The sequence below is a fragment of the Microcaecilia unicolor genome, chromosome 2 (genome assembly GCF_901765095.1).
Source record: "Microcaecilia unicolor chromosome 2, aMicUni1.1, whole genome shotgun sequence".
Classification (NCBI taxonomy): domain Eukaryota; kingdom Metazoa; phylum Chordata; class Amphibia; order Gymnophiona; family Siphonopidae; genus Microcaecilia; species Microcaecilia unicolor.
Genome location: NC_044032.1, coordinates 250,214 through 272,466, shown reverse-complemented (window position 1 = coordinate 272,466; position 22,253 = coordinate 250,214). Strand labels below are relative to the sequence as shown.

The window sequence follows — 22,253 nt, the reverse complement described above, 5'->3', positions numbered from 1 at the left end:
AAAAAACTGAAAAAGCAGTGGGTCGAAGAGGTTTATGCGGTTTCGGCCCAGGGGCGGAGGGGGGGAGTGGCTGTCCTAGTAAGGAGAGGAGTGCCCTGTAAATTGACAACAATAGAACGAGGAGAACAAGGGAATTACATACTGCTCCAAGGGTGGGCGCAAGGAATAAAATTCCACTTACTAGTAATATACGGTCCCAACATACCGGATAAAAAATTTTTCCAACGCCTGATGACTAGATGTTTGGCACTCCGGGAGGGGGAACTGATGGTTGTGGGAGATTTTAACTTGATTTCTGACCCCACCTTAGACTGTTCAGCGGCCGCGTCCCCATATTATCGAGGGTATAGATCTCAGATGTGGCAGACTTTCACCAACACACTGGGACTGGTGGACACTTGGAGGACCCTCCACATAGGAGAAAGGGACTATACTCACCGTTCCCGGGCTCATAATACGCAGGCTCGCCTAGACTACATATTAACAGATCGGTCTCTGTTCTCCCGGATACAGGCAGTCCACATAGGCCCTGAAGAGATCTCGGACCATGCCCCGGTGTGGGCGGACATTGAATTTGCTCTGGAGAAAGAGGGGGGTGGCCTGGGCTGGCATTACCCAACTTACTTAGCTAGGGACCCCCACTTCAACCAATATATACATACTAAATGGGCCGAATTTAAAGAGTATAACGCACAACACAAGGACCGGCCCAAGATATACTGGGCAACCTCGAAAGCAGTGCTGAGAGGTGATATAATTGCCTATGTATGCAGAAGGAAAAAACAGCTGGCGAACAGTATACTACAATTAGAAAAACAAACCCAAGTAGCTAAAAGGAAATATATTCAAAAACCTAATGCACGCACAATGGAGGCCCTGAGGGCGACGCAGGTGGCTCTTAACACTCTTATACATGAGAAAACTACTCACTCCATGAATTACCAGAAATATAGGCTCAAGCGATTTGGGAACAGATCAGGGAAATTGATGGCCAGAATAATTAAGGGGTGGGGGGGGGGGGGGGGTTCCAGAATTATAGAAGCGATTAAAGGCCCTAATGGACAGATAATAAATGACCATAAAACAATAGTCGACCAGTTCACGAAATATTTTGCCTCCTTATATGGAGCAGAGGTGGGGGGGGGGGGGGGGGGGGGGGCACCCTCGGAGATCCAACACTATCTAGAGCAGGCGAAGGTCCCCAAGCTGACAGAACTAGAGCTAGAAGCCCTAAATACACCTTTGCAACTTACTGAACTACAGGCAGCGATAAAGACTCTAAAGACATGCTCAGCCCCGGGACCTGATGGATACCCTGGAGAATACTATAAAAACCTGCCGATGGAAGTAGTGGGAGATCTGTTAGCTTATTTTGAAGAGGTAATTGGGACAGGTTCATTTCCCTTGCATGAAAATACAGCACTAATCACCCTGATCCCGAAACCAGAGAAGCCCAGAGAACAGGTGACGTCTTACCGACCTATCTCTCTCATAAATGTAGAAGTAAAACTGCTAGCTAAGATATTGGCAGAGAGGATGGCAGTACCCCTTGCTAGGATGGTGACCCCAGAACAGGTGGGTTTTGTCAGAGGGAGGCAGTCTTCATTTAATGTCCGGCGTCTACTGCTGGCGATGGCTCGCTGCCGGGCGGGAGGAGATCCCGCCCTGGTGGTGAGCCTCGACGCAGAGAAGGCTTTCGACAGGGTCGCGTGGCCATATCTTTTCCAAACTCTAGAATACATGGGCTTTGATGGATGGTGTTTAGAGGTGATACGGGCACTTTACAAGGACCCACGGGCAGGACTGTTGGTGAATGGAGTACAGGGCCCACGATTCCCGATAATGAAGGGGACGAGGCAGGGTTGTCCCCTGTCGCCACTCCTCTTTACTGTAGCCCTGGAGCCTCTGCTCCGAACTGTGATGTTAGCGGAGGAGGTGAGGGGGGTTGTTCTGGGGAGTGAGCAAGTCAAACTCTTAGCTTATGCTGATGACCTTCTCCTGGTGCTACAAGAGCCAGCACGCTCTCTCCGGAGCATGTTAACCTGTCTGGAGACCTACGGACGCTACTCTGGATTTAAATTGAACTATGACAAATCCTGGGCACTCCCATTGATGCCCTCGGTGAGGGGCGCCTGGCGGGGACCTTTCCCTCTCAGATGGACAGAAGATTCCCTCAAATATTTGGGGATACAGATACCAGCAGACTTGAAGAAGCTACATGAACTTAATGTGACTGTTTTAATGTCAGATACTAAGTCAAAGCTGGAGGGGTGGGAGAACCTTCCAATATCCCTATTTGGGCGAGTGGCACTGTATAATATGTTTATTATCCCAAAATGGCTATATGTCTTTCAAACAGTGCCTCTTTATCTTTCCAAAGCGGATGAACGACAACAGAATAGACTTTTAAATAAATTTCTGTGGAAAGGGAGGAAGCCACGGCTCCCGTTAAGGATGATGTGTACCCCAGTGGAACATGGGGGGGGGTGGGCCTCATTAGCTTACGTCACGTGACTGTCGCCTGTGAAATGCACCACATCAATGACTGGCATAGACGAACCTCAGATTTTTCAAACACCCCCCTGGAGAGGCGGATGTCCCCGGTTGCGGACTTGGGATGCCTCCTACACTTGCCAGATAAGGAGACCCCTATGGAGCTACACCAGTCAGGCATAATGCCAGCGGCGCGGGCCGCGTGGCGTTGGGTGTGCCGATTACATCATTTCTCACCAAGGGTAACACCATTCCTACCTATATGTGGCAACCCGAGGTTTCCCGCGGGTAATTTGTATCCAACATTTGAACGCTGGGAGAGACAGGGACTCAAATATTTGCTGCAAGCAGTGACCGACGAAGGGAAAATTAAACCCTTTACAGAGCTACAAAGGGAGTACAATATCCCCAACAAAGACTATTGGCACTATTATCAACTGGCACATTATATTCGGGGTCTGCCTTGGACGGACCTGACTGAAGATGTCAGGGAGGAACTATCGACGGCATTCTCCTTTGAAGCACAACAGCGAGTGCCACTGACCTTCTACCACAGACATATCAAAGACTCAGCCTCAGAATTGGATTATAAAAAATTAGCGGAGGCCTGGACCAAAGACCTCGGAACCCCTATTCAAGTAGAGCACCTCAAGTCCTTTATTCTGGGCATTCGTAAGAGGTCCAGATTCACTGAACACTGGGAGACATGGTATAAATTTGCGCTCCGAATGTACATTTCACCGCGTAGAGCATTCCACATGGGGACCTCCGCCTGGGGAGAGTGCCCGAGATGTGGTACAGAGGGCGTACTGATTGGACACATGTTCTGGGGATGTAGGAGAGTGGAGAAGTTGTGGAGAGAGGTACTGTTGCAGGTCTCTACTTGGTGGGGATCTAGGTGGTACTATGATGTATTATTATTGTTTGGCAGACCCCGCCTAGGACTACCAGCGCCTAGAGGCTATAAATCTTTTGCCAATAAGGTGACTTTAACAATACTGCAGTTACTCCTGGCAGGATGGACAACCGGGCAGTGCCTGGGAATTCAACAATGGCGTGTCAAGTTGATTGAACTGATGAGACTTGAAAGGCTGGATATACAGGACTGGAACTCGGAAAGAGGTGTGGAATTCCAGGACTGTTGGAACCCCTTCTGGAGATCGTTGTCACCTGGAGTTAGAAGCAGACTTTTAAATGTTTAAATGCTTGCCTGTTCTTCTGGGGAGGGAGGGGGGAAGGGAGGGGACAGGGAGTTAACGTTGGGAGGGGGAGGAGAAAAATAAAATGTTCGGTGACGCAGTTAGAGATGATGTTATGACATGATTTCGTTTTATGTTCGTGTTGGAGCATTGTATAAGTTGTGTTACCAATAAACAGAATTAAACATAAACTGTGGAGCTGCCGCAGGCAGCAGCAGCAGGGCAGGAAGGTGGACATGCTGGACATTGAAGAAGGTAAGAGCTGCGAGGACGGTGGTAGCGTATGGGGGGGGGGCAGAAGTAGTGCTGTGGGGGCAGTGGTAGCGTGGGTGTGGAAGCGGAGGTAGCGTGTGGAGGATCAGGGGCAACAGGGGAGGTGGCGGTGGGGGGCATGGGGCCATGGCAGTGGGGGTGGGGGGGCCCAGAGTACTCTCAGTCTGCCCCTGTATCGTGCGATATAGCCGGTTAGCCGCTATGCACTAAGTACTAAAATATTTAGTCGTTCCTGGCCGCTTCACTAGCGCTGAGCATTCACCAGACTGTGTTTTACACCATTAACCAATATCACAGGAAGATTGTGGTCCTGATCTAAGTGCAGCTGAACAGTCGGTTTCTCACAGATCCAGAAATTGCGAGACCTGCAATTCCATGCACATAGTCCGTTAACAGCCAGGATTGCACAGGAAAAATTCAAATGACTCGGATCAGGAGATCTATTGTGAAGGAAAGAAAAGAAAAAGAACGAGAGAAACTTTCACAATTTGTATTTCATAAGTCAAAAAGTAGTCTAGAAATGCAATTCTATTAGTTGGCACTAAATTTACCAAATATTAGCATTTATACGCATGATTGATAGCAATAATTATCAATTACGTACGTAAATGCTAAGTGCTGTTCTATAAACAGTGTAGTTAAGCCACATAGGGGAGAATCCAGTAAATGATGCCAAAAGCTAGGTGCCGAGAAGAACCGTACTAAACTAGTTTTCTGCAAAGGACGCTCCGTGCAGAGCACCATTTACAGAACATTAGCTTAGCATGGATCTATAGGAGCAAAAGGCACTGTATGCAACACTATATGACACTATATAATGAAGTTATATAGAATGAATACATGGCATCTTCCAGTATTACCAACCTGGTATTAAAATACAGACTTTGGTTAACTTCGTCTTTCACTCTTAAGGCCTATGTGTGTGTGCAGTCAGTAAGGACATCGCAGACATCACCAAGGACTGAAGGCCACCCAAGAACCATTAGAAATTCCCTCTACTACTACTATTACTTAACATTTCTAAAGCGCTACTAGGGTTACGCAGTGCTGTACAATTTAACATAGAAGGACAATCCCTGCTCAAAGAGCTTACAATCCCTCGGTGACTGGTCCTACATAATGGCTGCAGAAGCTGAATACAACAACATGTTGTTTATTGGGACAATTCACTCCACGGTCAGAGTGTCTCTGTTTCATCATGCATCTGATGTAGTGTTGTGGATCTTTAAACCACAATATTGGAAAGTCCCAGGCTTGTCGTCCCAGACTTGGTGGCATATTTGCACCCCAGGAAAACACCCTGTTTCTGAAACACTAACTTCATGTTTAAAGTGCCCTTCATTGTGGTCCTGATATGACAGCATTGTGGCCCCTTAAGTCATAAATCACAAATCAGCTCGTTCGTACTTAATTCTCCATTATCCAGTTTTTTGTGGACTCAAGTATAAGACCACCTATGCATCCACCTTCTCCTATCTTAGCACTCAATTGTGGAATAGGCTGCCTCAATTGGTCAAACTTACTCCTGATCACCCGACCTTCAAGAAGCATCTTAAAACCTTCCTCTTTAGTAAAGCATACGCTCCAAACCCGCCTGGTGCCTCTTCCTTCTGAATTACAACTATCGTAGCGACATACTGATTACCACTACTCTTTCCCCTTTTCCCACCTTGCTATTTCCCTTTCTCTCTTACAATATTGATTGATTGTTTGCTGCATTATTGTATGTTTTTTATAGACTGTTGTATGCCACTTTGAGCCTGCCCATGGGTGGGAATATTGTGGGATATAAATGCTATAAATCAGGGGCGTAGCCAGACACACAATTTTGGGTGGGTCTGGGCCCAAGATGGGTAGGCAGAAGAACCCCACCCCATCCCATAGGTGATTTGGTCTCTCCTCTCACCTGCATGCCATATGGTCTCCCAAATTTCCCTCCTCTCCTGCACACCTTTTAAATTTCAGATTTTCAGTGAGGAGCAACTAATACACACTACTCATGTAGGCCCCACATCCTTCCTACTGATGCAGCTTCCTGTTTCCGCATAGGCGGGAATACATCAGAGGGAAGGCTGTGGGGGCCAGTGTAAGCAGTATGTATCAGTTGCTGCTTCTTGCAGGCGAAGATCTGCTATTTATAAGATATGCAGGAGGGACAGTTGTTGGGAGTTTTCAGCTTGGGAATCTCTGCCGGCCACATCATAGGTGTGCTGCTACTGGTGGGCCTGAGCTCAACCCCACCCTTGGCTACGCCACTGCTATAAATAAATAAATAAATAACTATTTGAAACAAACAAAGTTGTTTCAAACAACATGTGTGGTCCATGCCAAACTGGGAGTCAGGTCACCATGTCAGCTGCAGCTGGCCTTTTCTCTATAAAGAGGACTTTAAGCTAAGAGTAAGGGCTGCTACTATTTACATTCCATTTGAGTGCAGCTCCTGCTGTACTGCCTGACCAAGCCCTTCTGATGAACACTCTGTCCTCTGCTGGATGTTTGCACCATCAACACTTGGATTGCATGACTGCCATGTACTTTTGCATAGTACTATGGGGACATGTGGCTAAATTATAAGCCTTTCTAGGGTAATATGCGTCTACTCTGAGCTATTTCTACGCTAGGACTGCCTGTGTCATTATTCTCTGATTCTTTTCCACTTTATTTGCTGCTATTGTAAATAAATAAGCAATCTATTTTTATAAAATCATTGGGTGTGACATTAGTTCTGTTATTTGGGCATTATAAATTCAGGTCTATAGATAAAGGGAACACCATTGTTTTCCAGACTACACTGTCATATCAAAACGTGGCGGGTGTCACATTTTTTCTGTAATCTATACTGTCACATTCCTAATTACACCCCAAAAGAGTGTAGCTGTGTATACCCCACAGTTTAGAGGTGCCACCAAGATAAGAGATCTGATAAGATAACCCAAAGATCTCTTTTCAGATAAGACCTAACTTGCACCCTGCACTGAATACTTAGGCTTAAGCAGGCTTGTTTTTCATTGCTAAAACTGTTAGAACAAGCTGTTAGAGACTTGGAGCTCTCTCAGGTTGTATTATCATTGTTTATAGTATATTAGGAACATATTTGGTAAACAATTCTTTGGCAGTTCTCACAGAAACAGAATCCTTGAAGATAGAATTTTGAATTCTAGTTTGGAAACAACTGGAGAGACCTGCTAAAGCTGAGACAGCACCTTGTTTTAAACCCCAGGTATAATAGAGACAGCATTGTTTCATACATCCATAAGCATAGGTGCCTTTTTATGTATAAGAACTGTAAACAATAAATGTGATTGTTAGAGCGCTTCCCTTTCAGAGCAATTAATTACACTGACCAAATTGATACTAATAAGTTGTAACTTTAAACAAACCCGCATGCAGAATGGCAAAAGTCATGGCAAATGTTTGTTTTTTTGTTACATTTGTACCCTGCGCTTTCCCACTCATGGCAGGCTCAATGCGGTAGGCAATGGAGGGTTAAGTGACTTGCCCAGAGCCACAAGGAGCTGCCTGTGCCTGAAGTGGGAATCAAACTCAGTTCCTCAGGACCAAAGTCCACCACCCTAACCACTAGGCCACTCCTCCACTTAGCTGCCCTTTCTACCTTTGCTCAAATGTTCAGGAGCTTAACTTATCAAAAACTTATCTTTGGAGTCTTGTAAATGAATAGGTTAGAGAATTACTTTCTGATATTTAGGGGAATTCCTTGATGCAGCAATAGAACATACAAAGACTAGCCGTTATGCCGATTAAAGGGTGAGATTTCCAGCTACCCTCCTCGCCAGGTCGCCGCCGCCCCTCCCTCCTGAGGTCGCCACTACCATTCCCCCCCTCCCGGAGTTGCCACCCCTCCACCCGGCCCAGGCCCTCTTTCCGCGATTCAACTTACAGCACCGAATCCGCAGCAGGCAGATCAGCTGAGCTGCCGTCGGCCTTCCTTCTCTGCCTGTGTACCGCCCTCGTGTGACATAACGTCGGTGAGGATGGGACAGAGGCAGGGAAGGAAGGCCCTCGGCAGCTCAGCTGATCTGCCTGCTGCGGTTTCAGCGCTGTAAGTTGAATTGCGAATAGAGGGCCCGGGCCGGGTGGAGGGGGGCGGCAGCGGTGACTCCTGTTGGAGGGGGAGCGGGAGCGACCTCGGCGGTTCCCTCCCTCCCCTTCGCGCAGTTTCCCTCTCTGTCCCGCCCCCGTCATCACGTATTGACGTGGGGGTGGGACAGAGAGGGAAAGTCTCTACTGCGCATTTGCGGGTGACTATGGTGACTCGCAATTTATATGTTTGATTAAAATTTTAAATGGATATAGACATTATAATTAAATCTGATGGGGTCAATGATGATTGTGGTGTGCGAGAGTGTGAAGCAGAGAAGTGATAGCCAAGGAGCAACACGGCTGAGGGTCTGTTTAGTTTGAATAATCAGGGATGATTTGCAGAATATTGTGTGTTGAAGATATACCCTGATTTTATACTAATAAGTGTTGGATAAATACCAGCATATAGCCATCAGAGCTGATTAGAAAAGAAATCTTTAAGACGTCAGTTCAGAAACATCTAGATTTACAAATAGCAACATTTATACATCTAGATCACAAATACATGCAAATAGCGATTTTACAATGTCAGTATTTACATTCACTCTTATTAACGAATAAGTTCATTCACTCTACTGCCCCTCACTACCTCTCCACCCTCATCTCTCCCTATACTCCCTAACTTGTCACCTGCTTGTAACCTTATCTTGTCTTCCTCTCTTCAATAGTCCCTTTTCCCTTTGTGTCCTATCTGTCTGTCCTACCCTTATCCCTTTTTTGTCCTGTCTGTCTGTCCTTTAGATTGTAAGCTCTTTTTGAGCAGGGACTTTCTTCATGTTCAATTGTGAAGCGCTGCGTATGACTGGTAGCGCTATAGAAATAATTTATAGTAGTAGTAGTAGTACATGTATATCTGCCAAAACGCAGAAATGTCAATTGTAAGCAGAGTGCATATTACTATTACTATGTGATAAGGAATTTAAGTAAAATTGATTCAGAGCACCTTACTGGGGTGGTCTGCGTTATTGTGTACAAGGAGTGTGTAGTGTTGCTTTCTGGTCTCCTGGAGCAATCCAGTCCCAGGCTCTGGTTCCAACAACTGTAAATATTATGTGTGGAATATTGCTCTGATTCTGTTGAACTGTCAAAAGACTTTAGGAACCTCAGCTACATCCCCTATAACTGCTGGTGGCACAATAAAACCTTACTACCCCAATCCAGTAGAATACATCCTCACCTCCCAATATCCCCCTGCACATTTAACCTACCCCCCCCCCCCCCTCAATCACCAGCATCTACCACTGTGCATCTTTCTATGTATTTTACAAAAGGCTCCATGTTTGATAGAGCCTTCTGTAAAATACAGGGGTAATTGAACACATCCCAACCTGATGTCTTAATTCCATTCTCAAAGCGAGCAGCTGTGAAGGTTAATTGATCAATATTCAAAACCTTAGGCAGCAGTTATCCATGTAAAGACCACTCCATAATAACTCCATGGAACTTGAAGGAGTCTACAGTAGGGAGGGCAGTATTAGACAATTAAAAGGCAGAGCTTCTCAATGTTAAAAATTTGGGGGTCCTTTAGATTTGTATTTTCAAAATGCTACAATATGAATGAAATTGCAGTTTATTTGTGTTCAATCATTTTTATTAATTTTGAAATAACAAAAAGAAAGGAAATTAAGTACCAGTGACTTAATAACAGATTTAACAAGTTTGATTATGTACACTGACTTCTAGAAGAATTATAGACAGTGTTTACATCAACTCTAGGATCCCTGATTCTGTTTCATTACAGGTAATGTATATCTATAGGAATAAGCATATTATTAAATGTTAGAGGTGGAGATAAGAAATTATACATATATATGTAATTAGTACCCATTTATATTTGCATAGATTATAATAATTAATATTAACTGGATGAGTAATCGAGTATAGGAGACCAGGTTTTATTAAATGTTACAAGGGAACCGCATTTCTCAGCAGCAGCTTTTTCATATTTAGCGTATAGACATACTGTATTCCACCACATATCATAAGATAACTTCGTAAAGTCCTTCCAAGTTTGACATATCAGTTACTTGAATCAATATATGTAATAATTTGGCTATTTTAGGTTGTATTACAGAGTCTAAACCAAATTCTCCCATGATTATGATTTTGTATGTTAGAGAGATCTTAAAATCTAGAATATGGGAAATAGTGTCCTCTATACGAGACCAATACTCATCCAGTATAGGACAATGGTAAATTAAGTGGTCTAAAGTACCTACATGGTTGCAGTTTATTTGTAATATGGAACAATATAATCAGTTTATATAACCCAAGATTGTTGGAGGGTTGTATTGTTTATGGTTTCTTTGTTAATAAACAAGTTGAACTATAAAAATGTTCAACAAAAGACAAATTCTTGAGTTTGGTTTATTGCAAACTTGAGGTGCCGCCTAATCTGATGGCAGGTAAGGCAGTGTATAATCTAAAATCAATCACAGGAAAAGAACGTCATAAAAAGATGGGACAGAGATCCATCGTATACACAAAAGAAAGTATGAATTGCAATTTGAGTAATCATCATCTGACTTTGTAAGTAAGCCCGAGGACTAGAATACGAGGAAATATTTTTTCACTTAACAAATAGTTAAGCTCTAGAACTCTTTGCCTGAGGAGGTGATAACAGCGATTAGTGTATCTGGGTTTAAAAAAGGTTTGGACAAGTTCCTGGAGGAAAAGTCCATAGCCTGCTATTGAGACAGCCATGGGAAGCAGCTGCTTACCCTGGGATTTGTAGTATGGAATGTTGCTACTCTTTGAGATTCTGCATGGAATCTTGTCACTCTTTAGGATTCCAGAATCTTGCTATTCTTTGGGGTTCTACATGGAATGTTGCTACTCTTTGAGATTCTGCATGGAATCTTGCCATTCTTTAGGATTCCAGAATCTTGCTATTCTTTGGGGTTCTACATGGAATGTTGCTACTCTTTGAGATTCTGCATGGAATCTTGTCACTCTTTAGGATTCCAGAATCTTGCTATTCTTTTGGGGTTCTACATGGAATGTTGCCACGATTTGGATTTCTGTCAAGTACTTGTGACCTGGCTTGGCCACTGTTTGGAAAACAGGATACTGGGCTACATGGACCATTGGTCTGACCCAGTATGGCTACTCATGTTCTTATGAGTAAAATATGTGTTTGTCCCTTGTTAGATTCATGTGCTTTCTCCATGGTGGCATCAGAGTCTGGATTTGAACTCATGGTGTACTGAAATCTTAAATTTAAAAAAAACTTACCTTGACTCCGTACCATCCAGCCAAAACCATCTGTTATTTATGTAATTCAGACCAACCCAGTAGAGATGCCTAGTTGACAGAAATTCCTGGAAATAAAGGAACAGTCCAATGAACCTTCATTCCTTCCAACCTAGGACTCTCACTAGTCTTCACCAAAAGACCTGATTGACTGAACATATTTAAGATGGATATCAGGAGACAGCATATTTGTCTCCTAAATATTAACTGTTATGAAAGCAGATTTGAGCCTTAAAAGTCATAGAAAACTCTTCTAATATATTATCTACCCCACTCCTAGAATTAGTCCATAGGTACCGTGTTTCCCCGAAAATAAGACACTGTCTTATATTAATTTTTGCCCCCAAAAATGCGCTAGGTCTTATTTTCAGGGGCTGTCTTATTTTTCGGGGAAACATCAGGGTTGGATCGGGGTTGGCCTGCCTGCTCTCCGTCGCTCCCGGAACTAACCTTAAACACCTCCTTTCACCTTTGCAGCAAGCAGCAGCAGGGCAGGCCACTCCTTCCTTTGGTGTCCCGCCCTCGCCTGACGTAACGCCCGCGAGGGCGGGGCATGGAAGGAAGGAGAGGTCTGCCCTGCTGCTGCTTGCTGCGAAGGTGAAAGGAGGTGTTTAAGTTTAGTTCCAGGAGCGATGGAGGGTGGGTGGGGGGGGCGGCCTTGTCCGGCTCTCGGCGGCCCTGCTTTCAAACAAAAATTTGCTAGGTCTTACTTTTGGGGGAGGCCTTATATCTAGCAATTCAGGAAAACCTCTACTAGGTCTTATTTTCGGGGGATGTCTTACTTTCAGGGAAACAGGGTAGATTCACCTAAACATATACCCTCTGACATTCAGCCAGCAGTGGGCAGTGCTTTGACTGTCCGCTGCCGGCATTCAACCCAGATATTCAATGCTAGGCCGTTTCTGGCTATCAGAATTGACTATCTGGGTTTTTCAATGTTTGCTAATGCATGACCAGTTAAGTCGATATTCAGACTTAACCGGCCATGGCTTAGCTGGAAAAGATAGGCCTGCAAAAGAGAGGTGGGCAAGACTTGGTGACTTGGTAAAGATTGACAAGAAGTTCTGGACATTGAGGATGGGAAGACAAGCTTACGACTAGGCGGTCATGGCGGCCATTTTGATTCCCAGAGCTGTACAGAGTAGGAGTGGAGGCAGGAGACAGCAAGACCCAGAAAAAGAACTAGGCAAGCTGGGTAGAAACCAAGTCTTCTGGGAGTTGTAGGCATAGACACTTTCTGTGCAGTTAATACAGAGTAATTCACTAGCAGCACTCCCCGCTGTGGAAAGAGGGGAGGGGCTGAAATCTTTTGCATTCAGAACAACCAGTATATTGAGAGCTTCAAGCAGAAGGAAGCACTGGCTGCCAGGAAACAGAATACGAAGAGAGGAGAAGTGACAAGAGGAGTTTCCTAGGAGGTGTTCTGTCTGCTTAGGGGAAGGGAAGCTAGAATAACTAGAGTGGAGGAGTAGCCTAATGGTTGGTGCAGCTCCTTGTGACCTTGGGCAAGTCACTTAACCCTACATTGCCCCAGGCACCAATACATAGATTGTGAGCGCCCTAGGGACAGAGAAAGGACCTGCATATAAAGTGTACAGTGCTACGTATGTCAAGTAGCACTATAGAAATGATTAGTAGTAGTAGTAGAATAGGCACAGTCCTTAAGCAATGCAAGGCTATGCAAGAAAGAGAGAGGTGACAAAAGGTCAGTCTCCTAATAGACTACTGTCTGCCCGGTGAAAGGGAAACTGGAATAGAAGCAGCAAGAGGGAAGTCTTGTGACACAGAAAATAAGCCCTTAAGAACTTCCTGCACACAGAGAAAGAAGGCTGTGGAGGGAGGGGGAATGTTGGCTCTAAAGGAAAGCCCCAGTGGCCTAATGGATAAGACACTGGCTACCTAAGTGTGGCATGGTGGGTTCAAGGGGCAAATGAAGGATAGGGCAGTGAATAACCCTAGAGCACATTAATACATGGGTAGATAGAACCTTTCTCCTCTGAAGGGAAAGTTCCTTGGTACAGAAATCCAGAAGGAAATTACTGGAAGAAAAGAAGCATAGCACCGAAACTGTCCTAGTCACCCTCCTGACCAAATTCAAGCAGGAGATAGCCATAGGCAAAAGCATACTCCTCCTCCAGTTCGACATGTTGAGCGCATTCGACATGGTAAACCACAACATACTACTAAGACTACTAGGCCACTTCGCGATTGAAGGAAATGTACTCAACTGGATCAAAGGTTTTCTAACCACCAGAACTTATCAAGTAAAATCAAATCCAAACATATCACCACCGTGGAAAGCAGTCTGCAGAGTACCTCAGGGATCACCATTATCACTAATACTCTTCAACATGATGGTGATTCCACTGGCACAGTCCTTATCCAATTGAGGCCTTAACCCATTCATTTACGCAGATGATGTTACAATCTACATCCCCTTCAGACATGATCTGACAGAAATAACCAATAAAATCAACGATGGCCTGAACATCATGGACTCCTGGGGAAACTCATTCCAACTGAAACTGAACACTGAAAAAACACACTGCCTCATCCTCTCCTCTCAACATAACAACCCACAACCATAAATACCCCAGGACACACCCTCCCTACCTCAGACAGTTTGAAAATACTTGGTGTCACACTCGACCACAACATTACTCTCGAGAGCCAATTAACTCTGTAACAAATAAAATGTTCTATTCAATGTGGAAGCTCAAATGATTAAAACCTTTCTTCCCAAGGGCAACCTTTCGATACCTAATACAATCTAAGGTCCTAAGCCATGCAGATTATTGCAACGGAATCTACATGGGTTGCAAAGAACAATTCATAAAAAAACTCCAGACTGCCCAAAATACAGCAGCCAGACTGATATAGAGCAAACCACGCTTCGAAAGTGTCAAACCCCTTCAAGAAAAGTTGCACTGGCTCCCAATCAAAGAACGGATCGCCTTCAAAATCTGCACCTTAGTCCACAAAATCATATATAGCGTAGTCCCAGGATACATGACAGACCTTATAGATCTACCAATAAGAAACAAAGTCAGTTCGTCAAGATCCTACCTAAACCTACACTACCCAAATTGCAAAGGACTGAAATGCAAAACAACTCTCCTACATAAGCACAAAACTATGGAATGGCCTCCCAAAAGCTGTGAAAACAATCCATGACCACCTGAACTTCAGAAAATCATTAAAAACCAACCTCTTCAAAACTGCCTACCCCAACGACCCAACATAGACCTCCACCCAGCAACACAGCATGACTATAATCGTACTGGACAATATGAAATGTTCATCCCTTCCGACCCTCCACTTATACCTCATACGATCACTATAAAACCTTGTATTTGTTATCAACCGACTGGGCAAACGCCTTTGACAGTACTATGTAAGCCACATTGAGCCTGCAAATAGGTGGGAAAATGTGGGGTACAAACAGTGGTGTGCTGGAGCCGGCTCGCACTGGCTCGCAAGAGCTGGTTGTTAAATTTTTAAAGCTCTTGCAAGCCGGTTGTTTTGGCAGGCGAGCTGGCTCCCAGGGGCGGCGCAACCCGGCAGTAAATGAGGTAAGCATGGCAGGAGGGTGCCACGAGCCATGCTTACCTCACCTCCTGCCGCTGTGGGGGGTTTAAATCGTTGATTTACCTCCGTCACAGCAGCCGCAGTAAAAGCCCTTCTCTAGTCTTCCCTTTGTTCCCGTCAGTGTCCCGCCTTCTTCTGACGTCATTTCCTCTTTCCGCGAGGGCGGGACACTGACAGGAAATGAAGAGGATACTAGAGACGGGCTTTCACTGCAGCTGCTGCGATGGAGGTAAATCAACGATTTAACCCCCCCCCCCCCCCCCCAGGATGGCAGGAGCAAAAAGAGGGATGTTGGTAGGTGAGAAGAGGGCGGGCAGGTGGACATTGGAGCGGGGGCAGGGGAGAGAAGAGAATCTCTGGGTATGGGTGGCTGGAGAGGGGGCAGGGGGGAGAGAAGAGAATCGCTGGGTATGGGTGGCTGGAGGGGGGCAGGGGAGAGAAGAGAATTGCTGGATATGGGTGGTTGGAGGGGGGCAGGGGAGAGAAGAGAATCGCTGGGTATGGGTGGCTGAAGCGGGGACAGGGGAGAGAAGAGAATCTCTGGGTATGGAAGGCTGGAGGGGGGCAGGGGAGAGAAGAGAATCGCTGGATATGGATGGATAGAGGGTGGCAGGGGAGAGAATAGAACTGCTGACATGGATGGATGGATGGAGGGAGGGAGGGCAGGGGAGAGGAGAGTTGCTGGACATGGGTGGTTGGAGGGGAGAGCAGCGGAGAGGAGAGTTGCTGCACATGGGTGGATGGAGGGGAGGGCAGGGTGGAGAGGAGGGTTGCTGGACATGGGTGGATGGAGGGGAGGGCAGGGGGGAGAGGAGAGATGCTGGATATGGGTGGATAGAGGGGAGGGCAGGGGAGAGTAGGGCTGCTGGACGGATGGAGAGGAGGGGAGGGAATAGTGATGAAGGAGATGAGATGAGGTAAAAGGAAGAGAAGAGAAAAACTGCACATGGATGAAGAAAATAGGCAGAAGCTGGATCCACTGGACAGTCAAGTCTGCGGAGGACCCAGCTTTTACATACAGATGTAGGGCAAGAAATGAAGAAGAAAGGCGGAAAGTAAAGAAATAAATGGAAAGGAAGCCCTGGAAACGGAGTTAAAAGGACAGATAGCAGCAGAATCGGATACTGGGCCAGCATGATCAGAAAAACAAAGTCACCAGACAACAAAGGTAGAAAAGATCATTTTATTTTCATTATAGTGTTTGGAATATGTCCACTTTGAGAATCAGGTGTTCAGCATTAAAAGTTTATATTTATTTACTTATTTATGGCATTTTATCCCACATTAAACATGAATTAGATTGGAACCTGGGATCATTTAATTTTTTTTTCCTGGAGTAATGCATTGCCCCCTTCCAGGCTCTCTCCATGGCTATAGCCAGCTCTGCAATTTGGAGGGGAGGGGCGCAGAGGTGGACGGTGGGGGGGGGGGGGGGGGGGCACAGAGATGGAATGGGGAGAGAGCCTGTTGTTAAACATTTACCAGCACACCACTGGGTACAAATGTAACAAATAAATAAATAACATTAAATACATTCACTTTTACCAGATCTGTTGAGTTCTTGAGCAGAGCCAGATGAGAATCTCTGGAAACACAGTCTCGCATGCTGGCATTCCAGTCTTTTTTCTCCTCAGATACAAAGTAACACTTTCCTTTCCAGGGTCTCCATTCCTCTGGACAGAACTCGTACTCCTGACCTGTGTGTACGACAGAGCATGAACTGACTCAAGTTACACTAATGAGATTGAGATCACCAGAGTGAGGGGCTTCTGTTCCTACAGGTAGAATCTCTTGAGTCCAGATGGGAATCTCAAGCTGATCAAGTGGTAAATTCTTAACCACACAATTGAGTTGGCGCCTTGAAATTCTTACCCCCAAAGAGCCGATAGGGGTTGATATTCAAAGGTTCTTATGTGGGTTAGGAGCAACTCCAGCCCCACTACCTTATCTGGATATTCAGTGGCAGCCACTTACCAGATACTGCTGTTGAATATCCAGACTTATTTATTTAGGGGCAGTTTTACAAAGGCCTGTGGTAGTGTAGACGCGTGTTTTGGGCGCACGCAGAATCATTTTTCAGCACACCTGTAAGGAAATGCCTTTTTTGTAAAAAATGGATGTGCGGCAAAATGAAAATTGCTGCGCGTCCATTTGGGGTCTGACAACTTACCGCCACTCATTGACCTCTCGGTAAAGTCTCATGCGATAATGAGGCAGTAATGGCCTACGCATGTCAAATGTCACTTGGCATGCGCCTGATACACGACTCCAAAAATATAAATTATTTTTTGGACACATGTTTGGAATGCATGCCAAAAATGAAATTACCGCAACAGCTACACAGTAGCTGGGTGGAAACTCCATTTTGGTGCATTTTGGGTGCGTGTAGACGCTTATGCAGCTCAGTGAAAGGGCCCCTTGTTTAAAGGATATTCTGACTGCTCTGGGAATTGTCCCGATTAGATAAAAATACATTTACCTCTGTTGATCTCCCCTGGCTGTAGCTTCTCCAGCTTGTCTGATAAATTCAGTCCTCTTTGGTTTGATGCTTCATTCAGACACTTGAGATCTGTTGAAGAGAAAGGAAAACAAAAACTTACTAATATATCACGTAAAATAGAGATTGACATTCAAACTTCACATCTAACTTCATGCAAAAAATATCTTTAGCATGCTAATTTTTTTGTCTGCATGATAACATTGTATTTAACACAATGATTTGTAGAAGGATCTAAAAAGTGGTCACAGTTGTTAGTTTGCATTGTAAAATATTAGCCTCAATGCTAGTGAAAAAAATAACAATTGAGCATTAACCATCAAAACCAGAGCTATTGACCATCAAATTCTACATAAAGGAAGTGACTGTCTGCACTTCCTGTCAGTGCTGTGTGGAGAAAGAGGTGAACAACTGAACTCGAGACATAAAGGACCGGAAAGAGGTGACTATTAAAGAGTTTGATCTGCTGCATCTCGAGCTGACACTTGTCTCTACTCTTTCTCTTTATTTTCAGGAATATGGAAGGGGTTCATGGAAGTGCCAGTAACATGACTGCTGAGACTAGAATCCACCAAAAGTACAACATAGGACAAAGAGAAAGAGAAATACATTATGTTATGGGTTAGATGTGATAATAATACAGGAGAATGGTGTATTATATTTACAGAGAACCCCTTCCAGAATAATGTTATGGGTTAGATGCGGTTAGCACAAAAAAAACTCTGGACTCGATTTCAACAAAACTAAACTGTATAGTCAAATAACAAGCTGAATCCTCATAAACTATATGTAGGCTTATATATACAGTGGTGGAAATAAGTATTTGATCCCTTGCTGATTTTGTAAGTTTGCCCACTGACAAAGACATGAGCAGCCCATAATTGAAGGGTAGGTTATTGGTAACAGTGAGAGATAGCACATCACAAATTAAATCCGGAAAATCACATTGTGGAAAGTATATGAATTTATTTGCATTCTGCAGAGGGAAATAAGTATTTGATCCCCCACCAACCAGTAAGAGATCTGGCCCCTACAGACCAGGTAGATGCTCCAAATCAACTCGTTACCTGCATGACAGACAGCTGTCGGCAATGGTCACCTGTATGAAAGACACCTGTCCACAGACTCAGTGAATCAGTCAGACTCTAACCTCTACAAAATGGCCAAGAGCAAGGAGCTGTGTAAGGATGTCAGGGACAAGATCATACACCTGCACAAGGCTGGAATGGGCTACAAAACCATCAGTAAGACGCTGGGCGAGAAGGAGACAACTGTTGGTGCCATAGTAAGAAAATGGAAGAAGTACAAAATGACTGTCAATCGACAAAGATCTGGGGCTCCACGCAAAATCTCACCTCGTGGGGTATCCTTGATCATGAGGAAGGTTAGAAATCAGCCTACAACTACAAGGGGGGAACTTGTCAATGATCTCAAGGCAGCTGGGACCACTGTCACCACGAAAACCATTGGTAACACATTACGACATAACAGATTGCAATCCTGCAGTGCCCGCAAGGTCCCCCTGCTCCGGAAGGCACATGTGACGGCCCGTCTGAAGTTTGCCAGTGAACACCTGGATGATGCCGAGAGTGATTGGGAGAAGGTGCTGTGGTCAGATGAGACAAAAATTGAGCTCTTTGGCATGAACTCAAGTCGCCGTGTTTGGAGGAAGAGAAATGCTGCCTATGACCCAAAGAACACCGTCCCCACTGTCAAGCATGGAGGTGGAAATGTTATGTTTTGGGGGTGTTTCTCTGCTAAGGGCACAGGACTACTTCACCGCATCAATGGGAGAATGGATGGGGCCATGTACCGTACAATTCTGAGTGACAACCTCCTTCCCTCCGCCAGGGCCTTAAAAATGGGTCGTGGCTGGGTCTTCCAGCACGACAATGACCCAAAACATACAGCCAAGGCAACAAAGGAGTGGCTCAGGAAGAAGCACATTAGGGTCATGGAGTGGCCTAGCCAGTCACCAGACCTTAATCCCATTGAAAACTTATGGAGGGAGCTGAAGCTGCGAGTTGCCAAGCGACAGCCCAGAACTCTTAATGATTTAGAGATGATCTGCAAAGAGGAGTGGACCAAAATTCCTCCTGACATGTGTGCAAACCTCATCATCAACTACAGAAGACGTCTGACCGCTGTGCTTGCCAACAAGGGTTTTGCCACCAAGTATTAGGTCTTGTTTGCCAGAGGGATCAAATACTTATTTCCCTCTGCAGAATGCAAATAAATTCATATACTTTCCACAATGTGATTTTCCGGATTTAATTTGTGATGTGCTATCTCTCACTGTTACCAATAACCTACCCTTCAATTATGGGCTGCTCATGTCTTTGTCAGTGGGCAAACTTACAAAATCAGCAAGGGATCAAATACTTATTTCCCCCACTGTATGTATAATGCGATATCTTATTTTCCTTAATTTTTTATTTATTTGATTTTTTATTTTTATTTTATTTTCAAAAAATGGAGAAAAATGACCTCATCAGTCCCAGCATGACGATATTATTATTCAATTTCTCAATCGATTTAATCGTCTGCTTGTTCTAGGGCTCCATTATAATCCTCGGTCTTAAAAAACTCCACCTCTCTTTTAATGCTAATAAAGTTATTCAATTTCAATACTCAATTTCAATATTATAATCGTGATTGTTTTCAACAACGAATTCAACACTTATGTCACTTAGCTTTTTACTCTGCCCTACGGGGCTCTCCGTTTCGCTATGTATTATGTTATGTGCTTCATCAGGGGGCCAAGTAACAAATGGCAAATCACAATTCACGATATCTTAGAACATGGCGTCTCCTACTCATATGACACTGGTAGTGAAATGCGGTAGATGCGGTTAGGACATGGGAGAATGGAGATACAGAGACCTTCTCCCAGGAATATGTTATGGGCTAGATGTGATGGTAAGATAAGAATTGTGTATTATACTTACATAAAGACCCCATGGTTACAGCCATAATAAGAAAAAGAAGACACAGGATCAGTAGAAAAAGTGAGATGTAGAACCAGTGATGAGATTCACATTGTTGAAGTAAAGCTAGGAGAAAGAATGGAGAATTATTCGTAAGTAATCAGATTTAAAGAGATATTTTGCATAGATGACTAGATAGGAAAAGAAACGACCAATTCTAAACATTCACAAAGTGGAGCCTTTTGTAAAACACCACTAAGACCACAGAAAAAAAGAGGTCTGTTATGTTTCCTACCAGGCAGAAGGAATCATTTTACAAAATAAGTAAATAAATAAATAAATAAATAAATAATCTGACATCACTCAGAACTTTGAATGTGTACGACCTGAAACTTACACATCTAAGTATTGATTTTATAACCTAGGCTATATCTCCAGACATTTCTATCTCTTCTGTCTCACTGTATCACACACTGCAGGGAATAAAGTCCATCCCCAGGCTTTTCTATCTAGAATAAAGTCTATCCCTGGTCATTTTTATCCCTTCTATCTCACTTTATGAGGGAATAAAGACCATCCCCAGGCTTTTCTATCCAGAATAAAGTCTATCCCTAGACATTTCTGTGCCTTCTATCCCATTGTGTTACCCTCTGCAGGAAATAAAGATTATCCACTGGCATTTTTGTCTTATCTATCTGATCGCGTTATACAGCAGCAAAGATTGTCACCTGAGTTAGCTGCATATGTAAAATGTCTTGCATTAATTTCAAGAAATTTAAGGCTCTATCCTTTTAATTAAGACAACACATATCAATTGGCATTGTTTTACCCAATTTGTTTGCTTCGAATTTGCCTGAAAGATCATTTAATTGATATTTCTATGCAACAAATTGTTTCTATTGCAGTTGAATGGTAAATATTACCTTTCTGTCTTGTTGTAGTCATTGCAGATTCAGGGTTCACGTTCTCCTTTGATACCTCGTGCAGTCTTATAGCAGCATTGGTGACCTTTTCATTCCTTTGTAACACCGAAGAACCTTCTAAATAATTAAACACATTTCAAAGCCGTGAGCTGTGTACGGAGGTGAGAAATTCACCAGTCCTGTTATTTTCCAGCCAACATCTGAGGGACTTTACCTTTGGAGTGAGATTTGGAAGATTTTGGTCTTTTTCCCTTTCCAAACCTTAGTTCAGAGTAAGTGACTGTCTCAGCCATTGCAAATGCCTCTCTCTCTGGGTGATGATCTCTCTGGGGGAGATGAAGATAAGGTGTGAGTGCACAGGAAATCTGTTACTTATGTAGGAGGAAACAGGGGCCGAGAACACTAAAGACCAGTTGACTTGTACAGCGTCATCACTAGTTCCTGAGTAGGGTAACCAGCAAAACACAGTCTGCCATGCCTCATTTCTGGGGGAGGGAGGGGGGTTCTAAGTGGTGATATTATAACTAGATTTAACCAGCTCATGAAGACTGTAGTTAAACTAATGAGATATCTAAAGGGAACAGTTACATCTCGCAGTCTAGTTAATTTTGTCTAATGCTGAATAGCCGTAAAGGAATGGGAAGAATGCTTAGTTGGCTGATGCTTTGAGACCTAACAGCAGGTCTAAGACTTTCTGAATTAAATTAGCTTAAGAGGTTAGTGAAGAATGTACTTAGTGCTGCTTTGCAAGTTTATTTATTTATTTATTAGGATTTATTTACCGCCTTTTTAAAGGAATTCACTCAAGAATAGATCAAACATAAGCAAAAGGCAGAAATTACAGAAGTAAAAACATTCAAATAACAATACAAAGTATGGCCTAGTATACTACTTACAATGTCAACACAATACGTAATAGAACATTTTAATTGATACCGAAGGGTATAAGCAAAGATGGAACATATAGATAGGTAAGACAGTAAGAAGAGTTAGAAAGTAA

At 44.0% G+C, this 22,253-nt stretch overlaps 1 protein-coding gene across 1 annotated transcript; it reads right to left on the bottom strand.

Moving 5' to 3' along the window:
• Positions 1-9,767: 9,767 nt before the first annotated feature.
• LOC115461763 (NKG2-A/NKG2-B type II integral membrane protein-like) lies at positions 9,768-21,546 on the bottom strand. Its single transcript, XM_030191808.1, has 6 exons — positions 21,468-21,546; positions 21,254-21,367; positions 20,352-20,456; positions 17,386-17,475; positions 16,452-16,603; positions 9,768-9,818 (listed from the first exon to the last, which is right to left on the bottom strand). Exons 1-6 carry the CDS (start codon positions 21,544-21,546, stop codon positions 9,768-9,770), a joined length of 591 nt encoding a protein of 196 aa, XP_030047668.1.
• Between the last annotated feature and the right edge of the window lie 707 nt (positions 21,547-22,253).